This window comes from Botryllus schlosseri, chromosome 12 (genome assembly GCF_051294905.1).
Source record: "Botryllus schlosseri isolate E-star chromosome 12, Bs_hap1, whole genome shotgun sequence".
Taxonomy (NCBI): domain Eukaryota; kingdom Metazoa; phylum Chordata; class Ascidiacea; order Stolidobranchia; family Styelidae; genus Botryllus; species Botryllus schlosseri.
In genome coordinates, this window is record NC_137247.1 from 12,757,124 (window position 1) to 12,776,147 (window position 19,024).

At 41.5% G+C, this 19,024-nt stretch overlaps 1 protein-coding gene across 2 annotated transcripts in view; it reads left to right on the forward strand.

Moving 5' to 3' along the window:
• Positions 1-18,860, forward strand: part of LOC145451955 (unconventional myosin-If-like) — a 30,921-nt gene extending 12,061 nt beyond the window's left edge. Inside the window, exons 11-25 of one of the 2 annotated variants that reach the window (XM_080330165.1) lie at positions 1,491-1,744; positions 1,805-1,916; positions 7,820-7,989; positions 9,498-9,642; positions 9,708-9,830; positions 11,026-11,187; positions 11,258-11,403; positions 13,071-13,220; positions 13,472-13,620; positions 14,559-14,795; positions 15,665-15,826; positions 15,890-16,058; positions 16,674-16,776; positions 16,840-16,918; positions 17,677-18,860. In XM_080330165.1, coding sequence (XP_080186291.1) covers positions 1,491-1,744; positions 1,805-1,916; positions 7,820-7,989; positions 9,498-9,642; positions 9,708-9,830; positions 11,026-11,187; positions 11,258-11,403; positions 13,071-13,220; positions 13,472-13,620; positions 14,559-14,795; positions 15,665-15,826; positions 15,890-16,058; positions 16,674-16,776; positions 16,840-16,918; positions 17,677-17,753 — 2,238 coding nt within the window. In that variant the 3' untranslated portion in view covers positions 17,754-18,860. The remainder of the gene's footprint in view (positions 1-1,490; positions 1,745-1,804; positions 1,917-7,819; positions 7,990-9,497; positions 9,643-9,707; positions 9,831-11,025; positions 11,188-11,257; positions 11,404-13,070; positions 13,221-13,471; positions 13,621-14,558; positions 14,796-15,664; positions 15,827-15,889; positions 16,059-16,673; positions 16,777-16,839; positions 16,919-17,676) is intronic. The other variant, XM_080330166.1, reaches the window with a different exon arrangement.
• The last annotated feature ends 164 nt before the right edge of the window (positions 18,861-19,024 follow it).

Below are 19,024 nucleotides of genomic sequence, written 5' to 3' on the forward strand. Positions count from 1 at the left end.
GCGGGCTATGTATTTGGTTATTGAATTGCCAGTCGGTAGTCGAATGTCTCCTTCAATTGATAGTAGAAAAAGAACAGTCTTCGACAAGTGTGCTACTTGTTCGCACTGAAGTGGTCTCATAAACTCCAGAAACGGACTGATTGAACTTGCCTTTAAACTCTGCACAATGGAAAACAACAAGATCATTAGTATGTGTTTCACTTGAATTGGCAAAATGTCTTATGGAATTCTGAAAGGTTTGGATAACCTCGTAGGCAATTTCAACGATTATCGTTATATGCTAAATGCATTTAATCAAGCTTCAATCTATTAGTCTTTTTATACCAGCGTAAGTTTGATGCAAATTGGAGTATATTCCTACTCAATAATGTTGTCACAACACGGCAGGGCTTTTGGATGCACTTGTCATTTGGATATATTGGAGCGCACGAGAATGATTCCTGCTATAAGAACAGGCTGTTTTTGTTGCTGGCTGAGAATAGTAATGAATCTCCACTCACCTGTGTATTCTTGGACTGTCATATAATTTGTTGTTCAACATATGAGTTGTTTTGTAAGCATGGTGGAATAGTACAATATGGCATTTCAATATTTTAAACTGTATCAAGTATGACGGGAGCTCCACTATTGCTAAATTCCTGATACATTTTGTGGTTTTTGATGGTGCGTGTTTCCTATTCATAGTATGACGTAACTGCCGGTGTGGCTCAATTATTATTTTCTCTGCCTTGGAGGATTTTAAGTCATTTCGGAAGTGATATGAAAGTTGATTTCGCACGATTTCGTTTAATAGCGTTCGATGGTTTATTGGAATAATTGACTTGTCGCATCTCTGAAATAAGTAGGCTTACAAAGACCTGATTGTGAATTGTCAGGTGTCGTACGATGTAATTTGTATGCATTTTTGTGACGCTCAAGCTGACGTAATTGTACGTCTCAAGTGTTATGAAGCCTGATGCAGCCATCGCCAATTCATTTTCAGTGAGACCTTGTCATTCTTTCATAACACTATGTACAAACAATACCATAAAAAGGAGTCAATATTCTTGTATTTTTGTTGTTTATGGAACAATATGAAAGGTACATAATATGCCTGACAACACTCTCATCCCACAGTATCACAGTTCAAATTTATGTAACTTTTACGCTTGAGGCTTGACGCTTTGACTGTGGCCTTACTACTTCTAGCGAACTTCGGGCTTCTGCAGTGTGTTCATGTTATCATCACACTCCTAGTATTTAGTCAGCAGTATTCAAATGTTTCATATAAGACCTTGTATGCGTGATTATTATTTATGACTATCATTCGAAATTCCTTGCACTGTTATACTGAGAAGACTATACCAGTTCACTTACTTATTACTGTAATCAGGAGCCTAAAGTTGTCCTTTCTGCAGAGCAATGTGTTGTCCTACATCTCAGTATATCACAAGAACAGTTGCCTTCACGGTCCCCCATAGCAAACTATCATATTTATTATAAAATTTTAGTCACCGCCTGGCATCATGTGCGTGTTGGACGACACTTGCGCTACCATGCACGCCGTCGGCGAAGGCGCGGATCAGAAGTTTCTCGGCAAAGCCAACACTGCGGTCGGCGGGCACGAACACTTCCAAACCTTCAGCGCCGGGTTTATCATTCATCACTACGCCGGAAAAGTGAGTTACGACGTGGAAGGCTTTTGCGAACGGAACCGCGACGTTCTCAACAAAGATCTCATCGAGCTGATGCAGCAGAGTTCATTGTAGGGTTTTCCGTTTCTTTGTTTCGCGTGGCGTTCAACGCATTGTCTTCTGCGTCACAGCGACTTTATCAGGCATCTTTTTCCTGACGACACCTCCGCACGGTCCCGACCTACCACGGCAGGTTCGAAGATCAAGACGCAATGCAACAAGCTCGTCACTACCTTGATGAAGGTGAGGGTTGCGGAAATTTTTTTCTGTTTTTCGTATCCGAAGACACTCGCGGAGTTCGTTTCAGTTTCTAGTCTCAATAGGATATAGGATTACTGAGGATTAAGGGGTTAGGTATCCGGTATGGTAGGGCACGACGATTTGAGTGCTCTGAGTCGTGGGTGCTAGCAATTGTAATCATTAGATTTGAGTGTTGCGAGTAACGAAAAGATATGTCTTTCACACTTAAAGTTATTTTATCAGTGTAAAATAGAGTCGGAATAATATCTTATCACTTGGGAGATTTTTCTACCTAAAAAAGGGAAGATTTTGACCTAAAACATCAAAATTTTGGCAATTTTTACCTTGATAATTTTGACAAACTTTTGCTGTCATGTATGTGAATTACGATTTTTGCACATAATGTTGAAATTGTACTACTTAGCTTCATTTCTGTTTGGAACTGTCTATACTTACGGAGTAGTTTGTCCTAAAAAATAACTTCTTGACTTGAGCACTGATAAATTTTTACATGAATAAACTTTGTTTTTGTCCGTCCTTACTAAGTAGCTTGCCAAGAATGGAGAAAGAACGTTCAACACCAGCAGTTGTTGGCTGGCAACACTGAAGTTGTGCGTGCACTGCTGGTGACAAACCGTGATGCTTCATTCTGACAATGTTGTCTCTTGTCTGCATCACAATTTTTCACCGTGCGCTTCTTGATATAAGAACCAATGCCCACGCAGTCTTGCTTAAGTTAGGATATTGCCGTATGTCGAGCATAACCCATTTGTTTCATTTGACCGTTTATGATTCACAATGAGCAGACAATGGGCTTTCTACGAAGTTATACGCCTATAAAGTAGGCTACAAGATGTCAAATCTCAAATGATAAGTACACCGACAGTGCAAGCATCTATGACACAAATGAAATGCAGGTTGCAAAAATGTTTTGACTTTGTAAACAATTTTGACAATTTTTTGACCTAAAAAATCGCCCTACTTATCAGCTTGGGAGCCTTGAAATTTTAGTTGCTTGTAACCCGGCATTCAAAACACGTGGCACAATGTATAGATAACTAACCTACGGATAGATACCCAACACCCGTCGTCACGCTTGCTTGCTCGGAGGAAAATACTGCTCAGCAATCTGAACTCAACGTAATTGCCAATCCCATAGCTGACGACCCGAGCGCTCAAATTAAATAAAGTTGATCTTATTAGAAAGCTACTGTTGCACTGATTCCGAAAGTATACATTAAACTTTCATCAAGGCAAAAGAACCAGCCCGAAATAGCGTTCAAAGTATGAAAATCGGCATTGTTCCAGACAATCGCATCGACGCACCACAATGACCATAACAATAACCCTTGCGTGTCTTCGATTGTTCAGAACAATGCCAATTTTCAGACTTTGAGGTGTATTTCGAGGCGGTTCCATTGCCCCGATCGGATTTTCATGTATATTTTCGGAATCAGTGCGACAGTAGCGTTCAAATAAAATCAACTTTATTCAATTTGAGCGCTCGGGTCGTCAGCTATGGGATTGGCAATTACGTTGCGTTCAGATTGCTGAGCGGTATTTTCCTCCGAGCAAGCAAGCGTGACGACGGGTGTTGGGTATCTATCCGTAGGTTAGTTATCTATACACAATGCTACATGTGTTTGTTAAGACGACGTTTCTGTGATTTAGTGATCAACCCGCCGCGTTGTCGCAATGACCTATGACAGGGGTCGGCAACCTTTTGCTAGTCGCGGGCCAAATTTCGGGTGTACAACTTCTTGGCGGGCCGGAATTTTTCTTAGTACTATATTTTACGCTCACTTCGGTATATTATCCTACATTGCTGCAATCTCAATCATACCAATCAGAAGACACATGTATTTACACTTCAACAACACAGAATAAATGTGACAATTGACGCAGCTTGCTTTGTGAAAGGTTTTCAACTTCTGGTAAGAAGTCAGATGAAACAAGAATCAGACCCTATTCAAAATGGACGTCCGAAATACGTGATCTTAGCTTGCTCTTCGTGAATTTCATTGTTCAAAACTATTGTTCACATGCATACGTGCTTCCAAAAATCGATGCAATTTCTTTTGCATTGTTGGTCAAGCTGGGATAAAGGCCAATTTCAAGAACGTACTCTTTGTCAAAGTCATGCAGCGATATGCTCTTTGTATGAGATTTGTCATTCAATTCAACTGCGTCGCATTTCAGAAAGGCCCATTTGAAATTTTCAGTCAATGTTATTGGCGTCCACATTAAACGTAGTACTGAATAGTCAGAATTCATTTTGTAGAGAAGGAATGTGGGAAAAGCGGGTGAATATTCAGTAGTTAAATTTCGTATCACAGTTACAAATGTAGTGTTGGTACTAGGTTTTCTCTCCTCCAGTATAGGAAAGTGAGCATAATTTTCTTTGTACTGTTGACATTTCCAGAGTCACAGATTTGTTTTGAATGCGCCTCAACATCTCATGTATTTAGTAGTTTTCCCCCTGAAGTTGCAAATTCAATTTGTTCAGATGTGACGTTAAATGTACCAGGAAAGCAAGATGAGATACCCATTTTCGATTACAAGATTATGAGTCGGCGATATTTGTGTTTTCGAGGAAAGTTGCTATTTCATTTCTCAGTTCATACACTCGTGTAAGCATAGCTGCTCGACTTAATGCGCGAACATGACATATATAGGCCTACATGACATCGCCATATTGATTCCCTGCTTGTAGTAATATCTGGCGTAACTGATTCAGTTAATGAGACAAAAATCATATTAACAGTTTTCATCATTGTGGCCAAAACACTATTCAGGTTTGTTGTCTTGGCACACAATGCCTTCTGGAAAATTAAACTATAGATAGGCTAACTAACATACGGAGGCTAGTTATCTATAATTCAACAGTTTGAGATTCCGTCATTGCGTCTGAGATGTTCCAAGCGTTTTTGAAGCAAAGGAAGGACACCTTTATTGTCACACCCCATTAGAGTGGTAAACCCTTTAAAAAAAGTATGGAACACCTTCGGTTGCGAGATACACCCGATTGATAAGCACTGATCCAGTCTAGTCTATCTCCATCTCCTACTTCAACCACCTTCGTTTTATGGCGTAACAATAGACTAATACGATGTTGGCTACTATTATATCGTAGCAATGCCGCATTTTTCTCATGCAGTGCTCTACTGCAGATTGAAACTCATTATGAAACGGCGGGCCGTATTCTTGTGATAACTAATTATTATGTCGCGGGCCGGACGATTTCGCTTGGCGGGCCGGATCCGGCCCGCGGGCCGTAGGTTGCCGACCCTTGACCTATGATATAGTTACGGTTAAGAAATGCAAATATTTCTGAAGACATGTCGGTAAATATTGCTGTTATGACATCATAAGATAGGTGTTACTCAAATGCTCGAATCTAAGCTTAATACTCAGTATGGGTTTGAATCACTAAGGTACGGTACTCGGTTTGCCCAGCCTTAATCTCGGTGAGAATGAAACACATTAATGTCTCATCGCAATGGAACCAAGTCAGTCCACATTTCTGCCAAGTTGTTTCAACTTGACTTGAATTCTTTCAGGATTAAAATTTTCACGTAATATTGTGTACAAAATCATAAAAATTTAAATGAAAAACATATTAAATGAAAGGCACTCAAGATTCATATCACAAAATAATTGTTTTAAAAAATGTTTTAATATTTTTAGAGCCAAGGCAGTTCATACAGTTCAGTATGTTTGCATGTCTGATAATTGATTTCGTTTGAATGAATTGACGATCTTGGCGATCCCTCAAGTGATTCCTTGTTGCCTTGCAGGCTGTTGCACTATGTGGCAGCAACGTTGTCTGTACGACATATCTATTCAATGCTATTCAGGGAGCGGTGATATTACTCACAAGCATACGCGATACTACAGTAATTATTCGTGTGTGAGACTCATGCTTTCATGCAAATTTATTTTCTCCAGTCAGGATGTATGTTATATGCATTGGAATTTCAACATTTCATTTGTGCTAGCTTTCAACTCGCCACAATTCTTCAATAACATGAGCGTTAATTGGAACACCTGTAACAGGGTTGTAATGACTCGAGTCAGACTCGACTCACGATTTTTTGATGACTCGACTTGACTCGAGTCATTTTCTCAAAATACGGAAATGACTTGACTCGTCTCGAGTCAATTTGTGTATTGACTCCACTTGGACTCGAGTCATTGCGCATGACTCGAACCAAGTCATATGACTCGAGATTCAGCCGGCCAAGACCGACATTTCATTGTAATTTCAAAGAACAGTAAAGTAACCAATCTATTGGGATTACGTCTATTGGTGCTGGTACTTGAAAATGCGACCAGAAACTGTTAGAAGTGAGGAAAATTAGTATATTATAAATGCGAACCATTTGATAGCCTATCACCAAACAGAGCTATAAGAGTGGGTTTTACAAGACTTTAACTGGAAACTGAGCAGTCAACACAATGACATGGACTCGGACTCGAGTCATAATACCATGACTCGGACTTGAACCTCTGCTCGATGAGTTGGACTCGGACTTGACTCGGTGGCGAATTGAAAATGACTCGACTTGACTCGAGGCAAAACCGTAAAAGTGAGAATGACTTGTGACTCGGAGCTTTGTGACTTGGTTACAACCCTGACCTGTAAACTATATTTTAACAACAATATTGAGAGCATCTACATGTTATAAGTAAGCAACTCCAAGCCCATTGTACCTATGTTGTCCTGTCTTCACGTGGTGTGTCTTTCATGGTGTGGTGCGCAACAGAATATAGTTCTGTAACATCGCCCGTCTCAGCATTTGCAACATTACGATGATTATTCAGTTAGTCTTGTCTACATATAGGTACAGTTCTATTTAAACTGCTTTGTTTACTCTGGTACTAGCGCAGCCACCAATGTTTGAGATACGTCTAATTTAGATAAACAGTCTGGGTGGAGCTATTACCTAGAGTCTGGCGCGGTGTCCGCATTTGTTGACAAATCAATGTTTGAATATTTGTGCATGATGTCGTAATAATAATAGCTATTTGAACACGTTATCGACAAGCTAGACATCTTTGTGTTGCTACTATGCTGCGTAGTAGGCTACATACAATTCATGTATAAAAAGTGATAGTAACCAAACCATCTGGCCTACGTAAAACTTTGCTAGTTGTGTGCTCACATGTAATTCTGGTTTATAGACATGATTGGCGATTGGGATATCATGTTGAATGTTTACCAATATCTTCTTTTAAACCATTGTTTCTAACCTTTTATAGAGCGGGGATCTCTAGAGGGGGCTTCGTGGACACCAAATCGTAAAACTTGAATGAAAAAAAGGGCATCACTTCTGCCCAGTTCTAATCATGGTTTGCGTTAGCAAAACTTACCCGGGTAGCAGTTCGTTACTGACCCGTCTGATCATACATTCGTGGCGCCACATATTGCCTTCTGTTCTATCTAAAAATAGTACATTGAACGCTCTCTCTTTCATGCTGGTGAAGTGGTGACGTCATATTTTGTGATACGATTGTTGATATACAATGTTCTTTCCAATTCTCTACTAATTGCTGACGATTACGCCTGACGAGTGTCAGCCGAAAATATTCGGGTTCATTTCAATATGAATATACTATTCAATTGTATATTGAAGTTCTGTACCTTCAAGAAGCTCTTCTGTTCTATTTGTTGCCTGGAAAACGATCTGATGACTAGAAAAATGTCATCACTTTCGCTTGTGATCTGTGGTGGGCGCTGAAAATTAGACAAATATGGTTTGACGTTAAAATGCTATCTGTAGTTTTATAGTTGTCGTTTAACATTGACCTTTCACAGACCCATTAAACTAGTATGTAAACCCTTAAATGGGTCATTAGCGACGTCTTTAAGCTCTACAGGCTATCGATGGACTTTTTACGTTTAGTGCACGCCACATTACATTCGGTGTATCAAGCCGAATGAGACAAAACGTCCGCACGACTGGGAAGAAAAGCGCGTGACGCATCAAGTGGAATATCTCGGGCTGAAGGAAAACGTGCGCGTGCGCAGGGCTGGTTTTGCCTACAGACGCCCGTTTCAGAAGTTTCTCAGCAGGTATTTTGCGGTGTTTTGGTGATTATTTGGACATCTTGGCGACGTTTCGATAGATTATCGATATTTCTCGGTGGTCCAAGTCCGATAAATTGCAAATTAAATTCTACCTGTGTTTGCAGCGAGTAGGCTTTGTACGGAAAGAGATTTAATGATTGTTGCTATTACATTGTCATAGATCTTGTACTTGAAGAGGGCATACTGTACTTTATGTAGTTTTTAATATCTTATAGATTGGGTTGCATTCTTTTTATGGGATAAATTTCTTCGACCATTGGTTGGTGCCAGATTGCCCATACGCCTTGAGATTCACACCTAGTGGTAGGTATGTAATTTACTGTTGAGTCATGAATAGAAGATACTTGACGGTGTTTCCAATAGCATTGCTTGTACTTGAGTGGACAATTTGGCATTCAAGGGATGTTCACTCGTGCACGAGTAGCTCAAGTGACTCTGCTTTCTGTTGCTGAGATTGTAAATAAGAATTTACAATGGAAGCTTGGCGCAATGATTCGTGTGCTCGGAACTGAATCCTGTAATAATTCTGCCGATTCGATTCGATCGCTACACAGGAAGCATAGTACAAAGTTACACAATCAGGGCTGTTCAAAAATAACTTTTTTTTTTTTTGGGATTCTGGGAATTCACTGATTAAATTGTTAGGTTGCCTAAAAATACGTCGCTCAACAAATTTGGCTGAATTCCAACAAGTAGAAGCTGCCCCAGAGCCCATTTAAATTTGAATTTATTATAAAAAATTGGATTCAGATTTTACTGTCAACCCCATGTAATTGTCAAGTTGCCAAAAAGAACGACGCATAACAATTTCTGCTCACTTTCAATCAGTACAAGCGTAGTTATTCCAGTTGAAACTTGTGGATATGCAAAAATAGCCTGACGGTGGGTAATCCCATATTGATCAAAAACTCGAATAACTTCTCTTCTACCGGTTGGATTGCGTTAGTTCTGCGTCGTTTTTGTATCGTTTTTGTAGATAACTCGACAACATCATGGGGTTGAGAGTAAAACTTGAAATTACGATTTCATCAAAATTGATGGTTGTTGAAATTCTTACAACCGAACATGGACAGCATGCGAGTCATAGATTCAAAACTTGGCAGAAGATACCTCCAAGTAGTCGTAATTGATGGCAAAAATCTCGACGGGCTCACCCTTAGATCGATATAAGAAAATGTGATGTCCAAAGTTACCCCGTCAAATTTTATCAGAACGGGGTAAATGTGGACTGTGGCAAATGTTATATTTAGATCGGTACTTATACGGTATTTATTTATGACCATGAAGATTTTGGATTAGCTAATTCTAATCACTGGTCTATAACTTTCGGATTTCCAGGATATAAAGCGAAATTGTGAAAAATTGTTCAAAGTTACCCCGGTTTACGGTACTACATTTTGCACAGAATATTTACAATTGGAGATGTTTAGTAATTTATACCGACAACCTCGAGATGGTGTTCTAAAATTCATTTTTCGCCACCTGTCGGACAGATACGCGATCCTGACGCCAGAGACATGGCCGCGTTGGCGCGGCGACGAGCGGCAAGGCATCAAGCACCTGATGAACCACGTCAACATGGACGCGGACCAGTGGCAGTGCGGACGCACCAAGCTTTTTATCAAAAATCCAGAATCGGTGAGTAAGAGGCGGTCGTTGTCGTCGGGACTAGAGTTGTCGGCAGCTTCGCGTTGTCTTTGCAGCTTTTTTTGCTGGAGGAAATTCGCGACAGGAAATTTGACGGGTTCGCGCGCGTCATACAGAAGGCCTTCCGACAGTTTAACGCCAGACGAAAGTATCAGGAGATAAAGGAGGAAGCGTGCCAGGTATGTGAAACCATTATTTTTTCCTGCCATACATAGCTCTTTAATGTCGAGGAAGCGGCTGAACGCTGTCTTTTGTTTTATATGTCGCTGACTAATTGTTTCAAGTTTCGCCGAATTCAATCGTGGACGGTGTACCTATCATTTTAGGGAATCCAATGATTTAATATCATTATTATGATTTTTCACTTCTGTCTCTCGCTCTTGGCCAGAGGCTCTCAACTGGAAGCAAAGCATTTTCAGGCGTTCCGTGAAACCTCTAAATTTGCAAAATGGTCGATAACCTAATCTGTATTTCTTTAATTAGAGAAATCACGCTAGTTTCGCATCATAACTGCTAAACTTCAGGACTCACATCACCAGAATGGTAGTCTGAGATGAAATATTCCACTGTGAAACTCATTTTAATTGCCAACTAATACAAACATACTTCAGTTTCGATATGTCTTGCTTGGGTTTTGGAAAAAATTTACTTGCGAAAAACCATTTTCTCTTGTGATAAACATAACCCCTGTTCCAGAATAACTTCTAAGATGAGCTGCTGGATCCAAATGACTAGGCTTGACGGTATATGTTCATTAAAAATCTGTTTATCAATTTTGGTGCCATGTATGTTGCGACTATACACAAAGGTGTCGTAGGAAGCGTCACGCATTAGTACATTCGTTGCCAACTTCTTTTTGGAAATGGATTTTTGTCACTCACTCACTCATTCATGTATATCTTGGATTTTCAAGACAAGAGTCCCACATATTTCAAGAATCTAGATACAGGATTTACTAATCATAAACGTCTTTTTCTACATTTTTACATAAATAGTATGATGTTATTTTCGAGAAAATTCATTTTATTGCTGTTTATCACCATCCTTAATATTTGCAAAGACAGATGACGGTTGCACGATAATTGAGCTAAATTTGAAATAATACTTGGTGGGGGGTTCGTGATGGTGCAAAAGGGTTCCGCGAAGACAAAAAGGTTGAGAACCACTGCTCTAGGCCAAGGTGTGTGTCTGATTGAAAAACTAGTCTCAAGTCTTTGCGACATCTTCCTATCTTTTTATGATATCGCAATCTCGTGCTGTTTTGATCTGATTAAAATTTCAATATAATGACTGACCTACTGGTCGCTAATTATGTCGCTGTCGCTGCAGTATTTTATGTTTTCGACGTTGCCATCGCCTGTGTTTTTCGTGCAGGTCGTTTGGAACAAGAAAGAGAGAAAGCGCGGGAGCTTGAACCGAAACTTTGTCGGAGACTATCTCGGCCTCGATAATCATCCGGAGCTGCGAAAATTCGCCGGAAAACGAGAACGCATCGAGTTTGCCGACACGGTCCAGAAATATGACAGGAGGTTCAAGGTAGGAGAACGTCGCTTTTTCGTTTGCGACTTTTGGCTGCGTTTGCTTACGGTATGGCGCTTTTCCGCAGACCGTCAAGAGAGACTTGATGCTGTCCGCCAAGTTCCTGTATCTTATCGGGCGGGAAGTTGTCAAAAAAGGCCCCGAGAAGGGACAGATCAGGGAGGTGCTGAAAAGGCAGATTCCGATCGATCAAATTCAGGGGATATCTTTGAGGTGAGTAATGGGAGGGTTACGTAATTGTCACACAATCCAGGAAATAATAGAAATCTGCAGGCCATGCATGGACCGTTTCACGACAGTTATTGGATGTGTTCAGTAACGTAGTACTTCTACATTTTCAGAGTATTCAAGTAGGTTTTTGCCTACATGCACTACTTATTCAAGTGATAATTTTTTCAAACTACTTGCACTTCATCTGCTCTAATTACTCATTACTTTTTACATTTTTGATTTTGTAAAGTACTATGTAACAGGTTTGTAACCAAGTCGCGAGGTTCTTAGTCACAAGTCAATCTCGCTGTTATGGTATTGACTCTAGTCAAGTCGAGTCATTTTCAATTCTCCACCGAGTCAAGTCCGAATCAGTGAGTAGAGGAGCGAGTCCGAGCCATAGTGTTGTGGCCTGAGTCGTTATTGTGTTCACTGTTCAGTTATGAGTTCAATCCTGTTTTACCCACTTTTTTCAACTCCGTTCGTGCGATATAGAATGGCTCGCATTCATAATATCATGATTTTCCTCAGTCCTAACAGTTTCTGGTCCTATTTTCCAAGTATCAGGACTGAAAGGACGAAATACATGGTGGGATGTAGGAACAATGTGTCATAGTTTTTTATTTGTTTTCCATCTTAATCATTTTGGTTGCTCCAACGATGGTAGTCCAATTCTTATATCTTAACGTTGTACAATTTCGCCTGTTCTTATTCCATTGCTTGCATCTGTCGGGCCTGATAGTAATATAAGAAAATAACATGCCGGGTAGCTGTGCCAAGGAATAAATAGCAATGAGAGGGGTGTATGGTGTTTTGCTCTTGCTCTTTTGGAGATATGAAGTAATAACGTTGTGTGTCATTATTTTGGCGTGAGACATTAGTTCTGTACGCTGACTTGCTTGTGTTGTGAATCATGCGTGTTGCGTTATCGGTATATGTTGGCAACGTTTCGTTGTGTGATCGGATACAATGTTATTGTAAATCCGGTGAAATATGTGGGCGAATGGCATGGTGAACTTATGACACTATCACTAGTATGATAGTTTCTTGTGCACGGTAAAACGTCGCGCGATTGCTGCACTAGGAATGGAAGGGCCGGAAAATTCAAACGTCCCTGATTCTGTGAATTCCACCAAATTCAGACACACTCCGACCCAATTTTTTCAGATCACATTCGATTTTTGTCACACTTTCGGGAAGAGGTCAATGTGGGTGGAGTTCAGATTTAAAATGACAAATTAGGAAATTCGCCATCAATCATTGAACTACCGCTGATTCTAATCCGGCGGCTTGGATAACCTGTTTCTGTAACCTGTCGGCTAACCAGTAGCAGGCGCAACATATGTTAATTGATTATTTATTTACTACCGCTATCAATTTCACATCACACCAGATGCAAGATATACGTCTTTTTTCATAGCTCGAGAATCATAATACAAGTAAACAGTGCTACTATGTGTATTAAGATTTGCCACGCATCTTCAGTAAGGTTTGGTTCGACGCTGTCCGAAATGTCCCAAATTGTAGCACACTGCAATCCGAGATTTTTTTCCTTGCTATTAGGTAATAAACTAGCAGCGTTGTTGTTACATGCACAGGACGAAACTTGTCACTGAGATTTAACTGCTACTGTTGTTATTGCTGCACCATTCCCTTTTCTGAATTTTCAGCTCGATGCAAGATGATTTCTTCATTGTGCAAGTCGCCAACGAATACGATTCCGTTTTCGAGTCACTATTCAAGACTGAATTTCTCCACGTGTTATCCAAAACCTTCAAGAACAAATTGAACAGGGAACTTCGTTTGACGTTCAGCAACTCGTGAGTGCTTTTATTCTCTTCTTCGTAACTTATTGAGAGATCAGGAGTCTTTATGTCTGTATAAGTGTATATGCCATGAGAATTGTAATTTTCCCTGATCTGTCATTCGTATCCGGTATATTTTATCTTTTGAGTGCGCATAACATTTGAAATTTAAAAGATGAGGCCAGGGTGAACGAAGATCTGTCGGGCCAATCGATATCTTTTTTGTACCTGCATTTTCGTCCGAATACACGAAACCCCTTTCGCAGATTGGAGTTTCGTGTCAAGAAAGAGGGTTGGGGTGGCGGTGGCGTCAGAACCATAAACTTCACCAATGGCTCGAGCGATACCGCCGCGTTGAAGGCTTCGGGAAAGACACTGACAGTTTCTATAGCACGTGGTCTTCCGAGAGATTCCAGTAAGTCGAAACGAGCGCGTCTCAATTCGCATCTCTACAAATAATATTTCATTAGTGTTCTGTTGTCATTATGTTATTTATATAGCTGGATTTGACTCTGTATCTCTTGGAGGGAAGGAATTGATTATTATTTTCCAAATATGTATGGGCGACGTCGACCATGAAAACTTCCGGTCGGGTATCCTGTCAATACCATTTAATGCAGAGGCGGGCAACGTACGGCCCGCTGGCCAGACCCAATCAGTGACGGCATTTTGAGCGGCCCACGGACAGTCTGCCGCAATCCCCCACTACATGCTTGCTATGTCAAATTAGTGACTGTAGGTTATTATACAGTTGTGAGAATTTTTAGGTCCGATATGCTGTTCAAAGAACTTGTTGACAACTTTGATCGACCACAGATTTGTCATCGACTTCAACAGCTGTTGAAGTACATCACGTTAATAAATTCACTGAATACTGTTTTGGTCTCTATGCTTTAAACTTGAATTCTACATTAAATACGACATATTCTTTGTGTAGGGGGATAAATATTGCGATTAATGTATCGATTTAGGAATCCCACCCGCCAAGTACTTCATTTTCCCATATCAGGCTTGCCGACTGGGGAAGTTGCCCGCTCCTGTTCAAATGTCAATTTGGAAATTATAAAAACTATTTCGTTATGTGACTTGCACGGTTAATTATATTGCCTTCTGTATTTGATGGATGATGAAATATATATTCTCTCTCTCTCTATTACCATAACTGTGCGTTGTTACATCCTGTTCCCGAGTCTGTGTACCCGTCATTATCGCATCAAAACCACATAGTTATTTTTATATTTCCAATTTGGTTCACCACTGACGTTCGCTATGGATGAAAGTCAGTCAGAAAGTTTCTAGTGGAATAAATTTGTCGATAGGAATAATATATTGTTTGTTGTGACCTTTTCTCAGAACCCGAGGTCAGGAGAGCGGCTAGAGGCGGACGACGCCCGCCCCCAGGCGGAGGACACCACAGAGCCCCGCCATCACAACAGCACCACCATCAGCAACAGCAGCCTTCGCGACGGGCCCCGGCTCCGCGTCCCGAGCCGGGTGGCGGATATGCCAGACCACACCAACCGCCGGCGCCGCGACATTCCGCGCCGCCTCCGCCGTCCGTGCAATCGTCCTACGCACCACAAGGAAGAGGTGATGCATATTTTTGCAAATTGGGTTCAAATTTTTGTTAATTTTTTTCGTTTTGCCCAGCCTTAGAATATTCTAATCAGCACCGCTCGTAGCTGTATTGCGCGGTCATTAATTTTTGCAAGCTTACTTGACTTTCTTTGACTTTGGGCAACATCTCTTGTTTTTGAGTACCCATTCCTGTTTTATTACCTCATTTTTGTGTGTGGGTTGCTCTTGCTGTATTTATTTTATTGTTCGCTGGGAAGTTATTTGCCATTTTTCAAGAAATATAAATTTAAGATTCGGAAAATTTTAATAGAGGTGTGACAAATCACATCAATGTGTTTGAAATCTAGCTGTCTGACTTGGTTGATAACGATTGGGTAAACACACGGCCACAGAAGTATTTTCTGTTGTTGGCAGTATTTTATAACGATGTTTCAGAATATTGTATCTAAAATGGGCAATTTTCAAGTTCTTGACCTCATCTCTAGCGGTTTCCTTCACAATGCCAAATGGGATAAAGATTTCGTACCGGAGCAACGTTACATCACAATAGATTCCTTCTTATTTTCCGGCACCATCCCGCATCGCTTTTAATCGAAAATTGTTTTTGCTGTTTCATTTTTCGTTCGGAGAAGATTGACAATTATGAGATCAATGATTTTGCTTTGGCAAATACTATGCTTCCTGTAACATGCAAATTCAGCAGTTGAATGTAGTGATACAATCGACCTAAATCCAGCAAATCAACGCTGTTTCCGCACTATGCTCTGCATGAAAACGATAACAATTCTTTTCTCTCACGTTCCAGACCACAGCCTCACAGCCTGATATCGGTTTGCATGCTTTTAATTTTACACGCCTCTTTGCTCTTTTTTACCAAACAGTGTTTTCAATAGTCGCGCCGACACAACCCAGAGGTCCATCCCCCAGGCCGAGTCACCACGCACCCCCGCCCGGGTACCAGGCTCCGAGACCCATGAACGGGGCCCCGAGGACGCGGGCTCCAGCCCCTGGACCACCATCCGGTTACTCTCATCCCAGAGGAGGTAAATTTTCTTTATCAGGCCAATGACCTTTTAGCAAACTTTTACCATTGACTGGTGTTTTAGGCTCTCAACAGCCCCCAGCGCAGGGTCGCTTTCGCATTCCAAGCTCGTCGCAGTACTCGCAGCCAAAACTGCCCCAGGGGGGCCAGATGAGACGCGCCAGGGCGCCGAGCACCAATCAGAACCCGACCAACTTGGAGTTCATGCACACCCCGGACGCGGGTGCCGCGGGGTATGTACTGATATCCAGTGGTGTTCAGTAACAAAGTACTTTGCTTTTTTGGCGTACTCGATTAAGTTTCATTTACTTATAATACCTACTCGAGTGGATATGTTTTTCGACTACTTTCACTTCTACTGGAATTGTTTGTAGGTAAAAATACTTGAACACTTTTGATATTGTAGAGAAGATGGTGGTTTCGGGATAAGTTTGCGTCACTTTTTCAAGGGAAAATGTCCCGATGATGTGTGAAAAAGCCCCGTATCATGGCAACTGAATGTATTTTCGAGGCTTGTCCTATCTTCAGTTGTTGTTGTGTTGCGGTATTCATGGTGTTTGTCGACTACAATGGTCATTTACACCAGGCCGATATTCCTTGTTTTTGAATCCGGAACTGCCGACTTGTAGCACGGCCCACTTAGATAGGAATTCTGGAGTCGACCTCGGTCGGACTCGAACCCACAACCCATTGGTGTCGTATCTGTGGGTTATACCACTACGCTATCTCACCAGGTGCCCTGTCTTCAGTGTTGTTACTCAAACATGCGTCTTATAATTTCTGCGTGGATAGCAACGCCAACTACTTTGTCGCATGTGCACAACATTGATTTTTTGCCGTTTCTGCAGCATACAAAGGAGAAAGTCGCAGCAGAGGAGTCAGCGTCCGGCTCCGGGCGGCGATCGACCAAAACCGAAGCCAAATCCGAAACCTTCGTTGCCAAAGTGCAAGGTGGGCATCTGGGTTTCTGTTCCTCTAATCCCGGTTGTTTCAAATTGTTTTGTGTCCTTCCAGGCTCTTTACGACTACGCCGCTCAGGACACGGATGAAATTAGCTTCTCGGCCGATGACGTTTTGGAAGTCATAAAAGAAGGTAATGTCGCATGCCTCGTTGTCTGTTTTTTGTGAAGTTTTGAGAATGAGATAGGTAGAGGTTTTACAGCAGCTGCACTGATATAATTTAGACCTACATATCAGAATAGCGTCTGTTCGTTGATGTTTTAGAAGCCTGTAGTGTACATTTTAGAGGTTCAATTGGAGGCGCGTGCATATTTTTGCTGAAGATCTTTGCGGGAGATGGAGTAAATTGAGAAGAATGATGCAGGCAGATGTTGTTACTCGGGCAGAAGTAGAAGTAACGCCATAAATTTATACTCAATTAGAAGTAGTAATAGCATGTCAAAAATACATGAAGTGAAGTAGAAAACGGACAGCACTCAAGTAAGTAGATAGGTTAGTAGTAAGTATACATACATCCCATATTTTTGATAACCGATTGCGGTTGGTGTGATTTTCGAAAATGCACTCAGTCGCCGCGATACAGGGACTACCCCTCGTTATAATAATTTCACTTGTACACGCGATGGAAACCCATCCCAAAACGACAGTACTTTCTGCTCTACAATGTCCAAGTGTTTAAAGTAAGTAGTATATGAGGAAGTAATCTACAATCATAATCACTTGAGTAAGTAACACAGGCAAGCCAAACCTACTTTAGTCTTCAGAAAACGTAGAAATACTTCATTACTGACCGCCTCTGCGTTCAAGTAACCTTTTGTCAGCGTTTCAAACCGGTAGCATTCTTATTGCATGAGTCTGGCACCTATCATTCACCCGTGTCTTTGCGTTTAGACCCGTCTGGCTGGTGGACCGGCCGTTTCCGCGGCAGGGAAGGTCTGTTCCCCGGCAATTACGTGGAGAAGATCTGAGCTTTCTGCCAAACTTGATTTGAATCGTGCAGTATTGACAGAGTAATCTGAATTCGAAAATCATCGACGCCGTACGTATGCAGACTATCGCCGCCATTGTGATGCTATAGTACCGTTGAGAGATGTCTCTTATTGTCGGATAGGCCTTTTTATCGGGGTGAATTAGCATTGTGACGATGTCATTGACAAAGAACTGCGCCCTCGTAATCTAATTATTATTACCATGCGTTGCGATCTGGCCCCTTTGCATCAGAGGTGTCTGTGTGTGTGACCCTTGCTCTGGGGTGAGGATGTCTGAAAGAAGAGGTACAGTATTGTGTTGCGTCCATTGTGGTGATGCTAATGACGTCACTAAATTAGCATTTTATAATTATGTGTCTGAAGAGTCTTGGAGCTACAGAACTTGAACATACAATTGAATGATATATTCATATTGAAATAAACCCTAGTCTTTTCGGCTGACACTCGTCAGGGGTAATCGGCGGCGACTAGTAGTGAATTGAAAATATTCGGGTTTATTTCAATATACGTCTATTATTCAATCGTGTGTCTGACTCCCCGTGTCAATTTGCGTACAATTTTCGGTTTTGGTACATGCGAAGGTATTTTCTTTGATTACTTCTTGGAGCACTTCCCCCTCCCGAGTTTTCGTTGCGCCCCGGGCTGCGGTACCCGGCAATCGCCCTGTACAGATGTGCGAAACTGGAAGAGTGAATTCAAGGATCGGGGCGCCCCGGACGCTGTTAATCATAAACCCATGTTTGCGGTGTAAGTCTTTCCCTTTTTTTTCTAATGAAATCGGGATCTATTCGGCCGTCTCAGCTACGGCGTGTTTGTATATAGAAAGCGTGTACTCTACTGGAAAATATGCAATAACCCGCTTGTCGAGCGTTGAATTACGGCAGCTCTGTTTACTCGTATCACTGGATGGCGCCTTCGATCGCACTTATACATGGCTGGTTGTCGAATCCAGTGCCGTTTCATGCGCTTAATCGGCAACTCGTATCTACCGGCTGTGTCTGCTAGCTAATGAAAACTGTATTTCGTCCTATTAGTGAAGTATCATATTCTCGACGATTGAATAAAAATAACCTGACCGGTTTCGTACGCCTGCGGTGTACTTGTGTGTGGTGTTGGGTGAAGTAGAACAAATCAGAAAGCCTTATGTGACATATATGGAGATACTGGCAGGTGCTCTGGAAATTGCGGGAATGCAGGCTGTGTTAGTCCTGTAGACTACTACTGCGTCGTGGAGCTCATGACCTCGGATT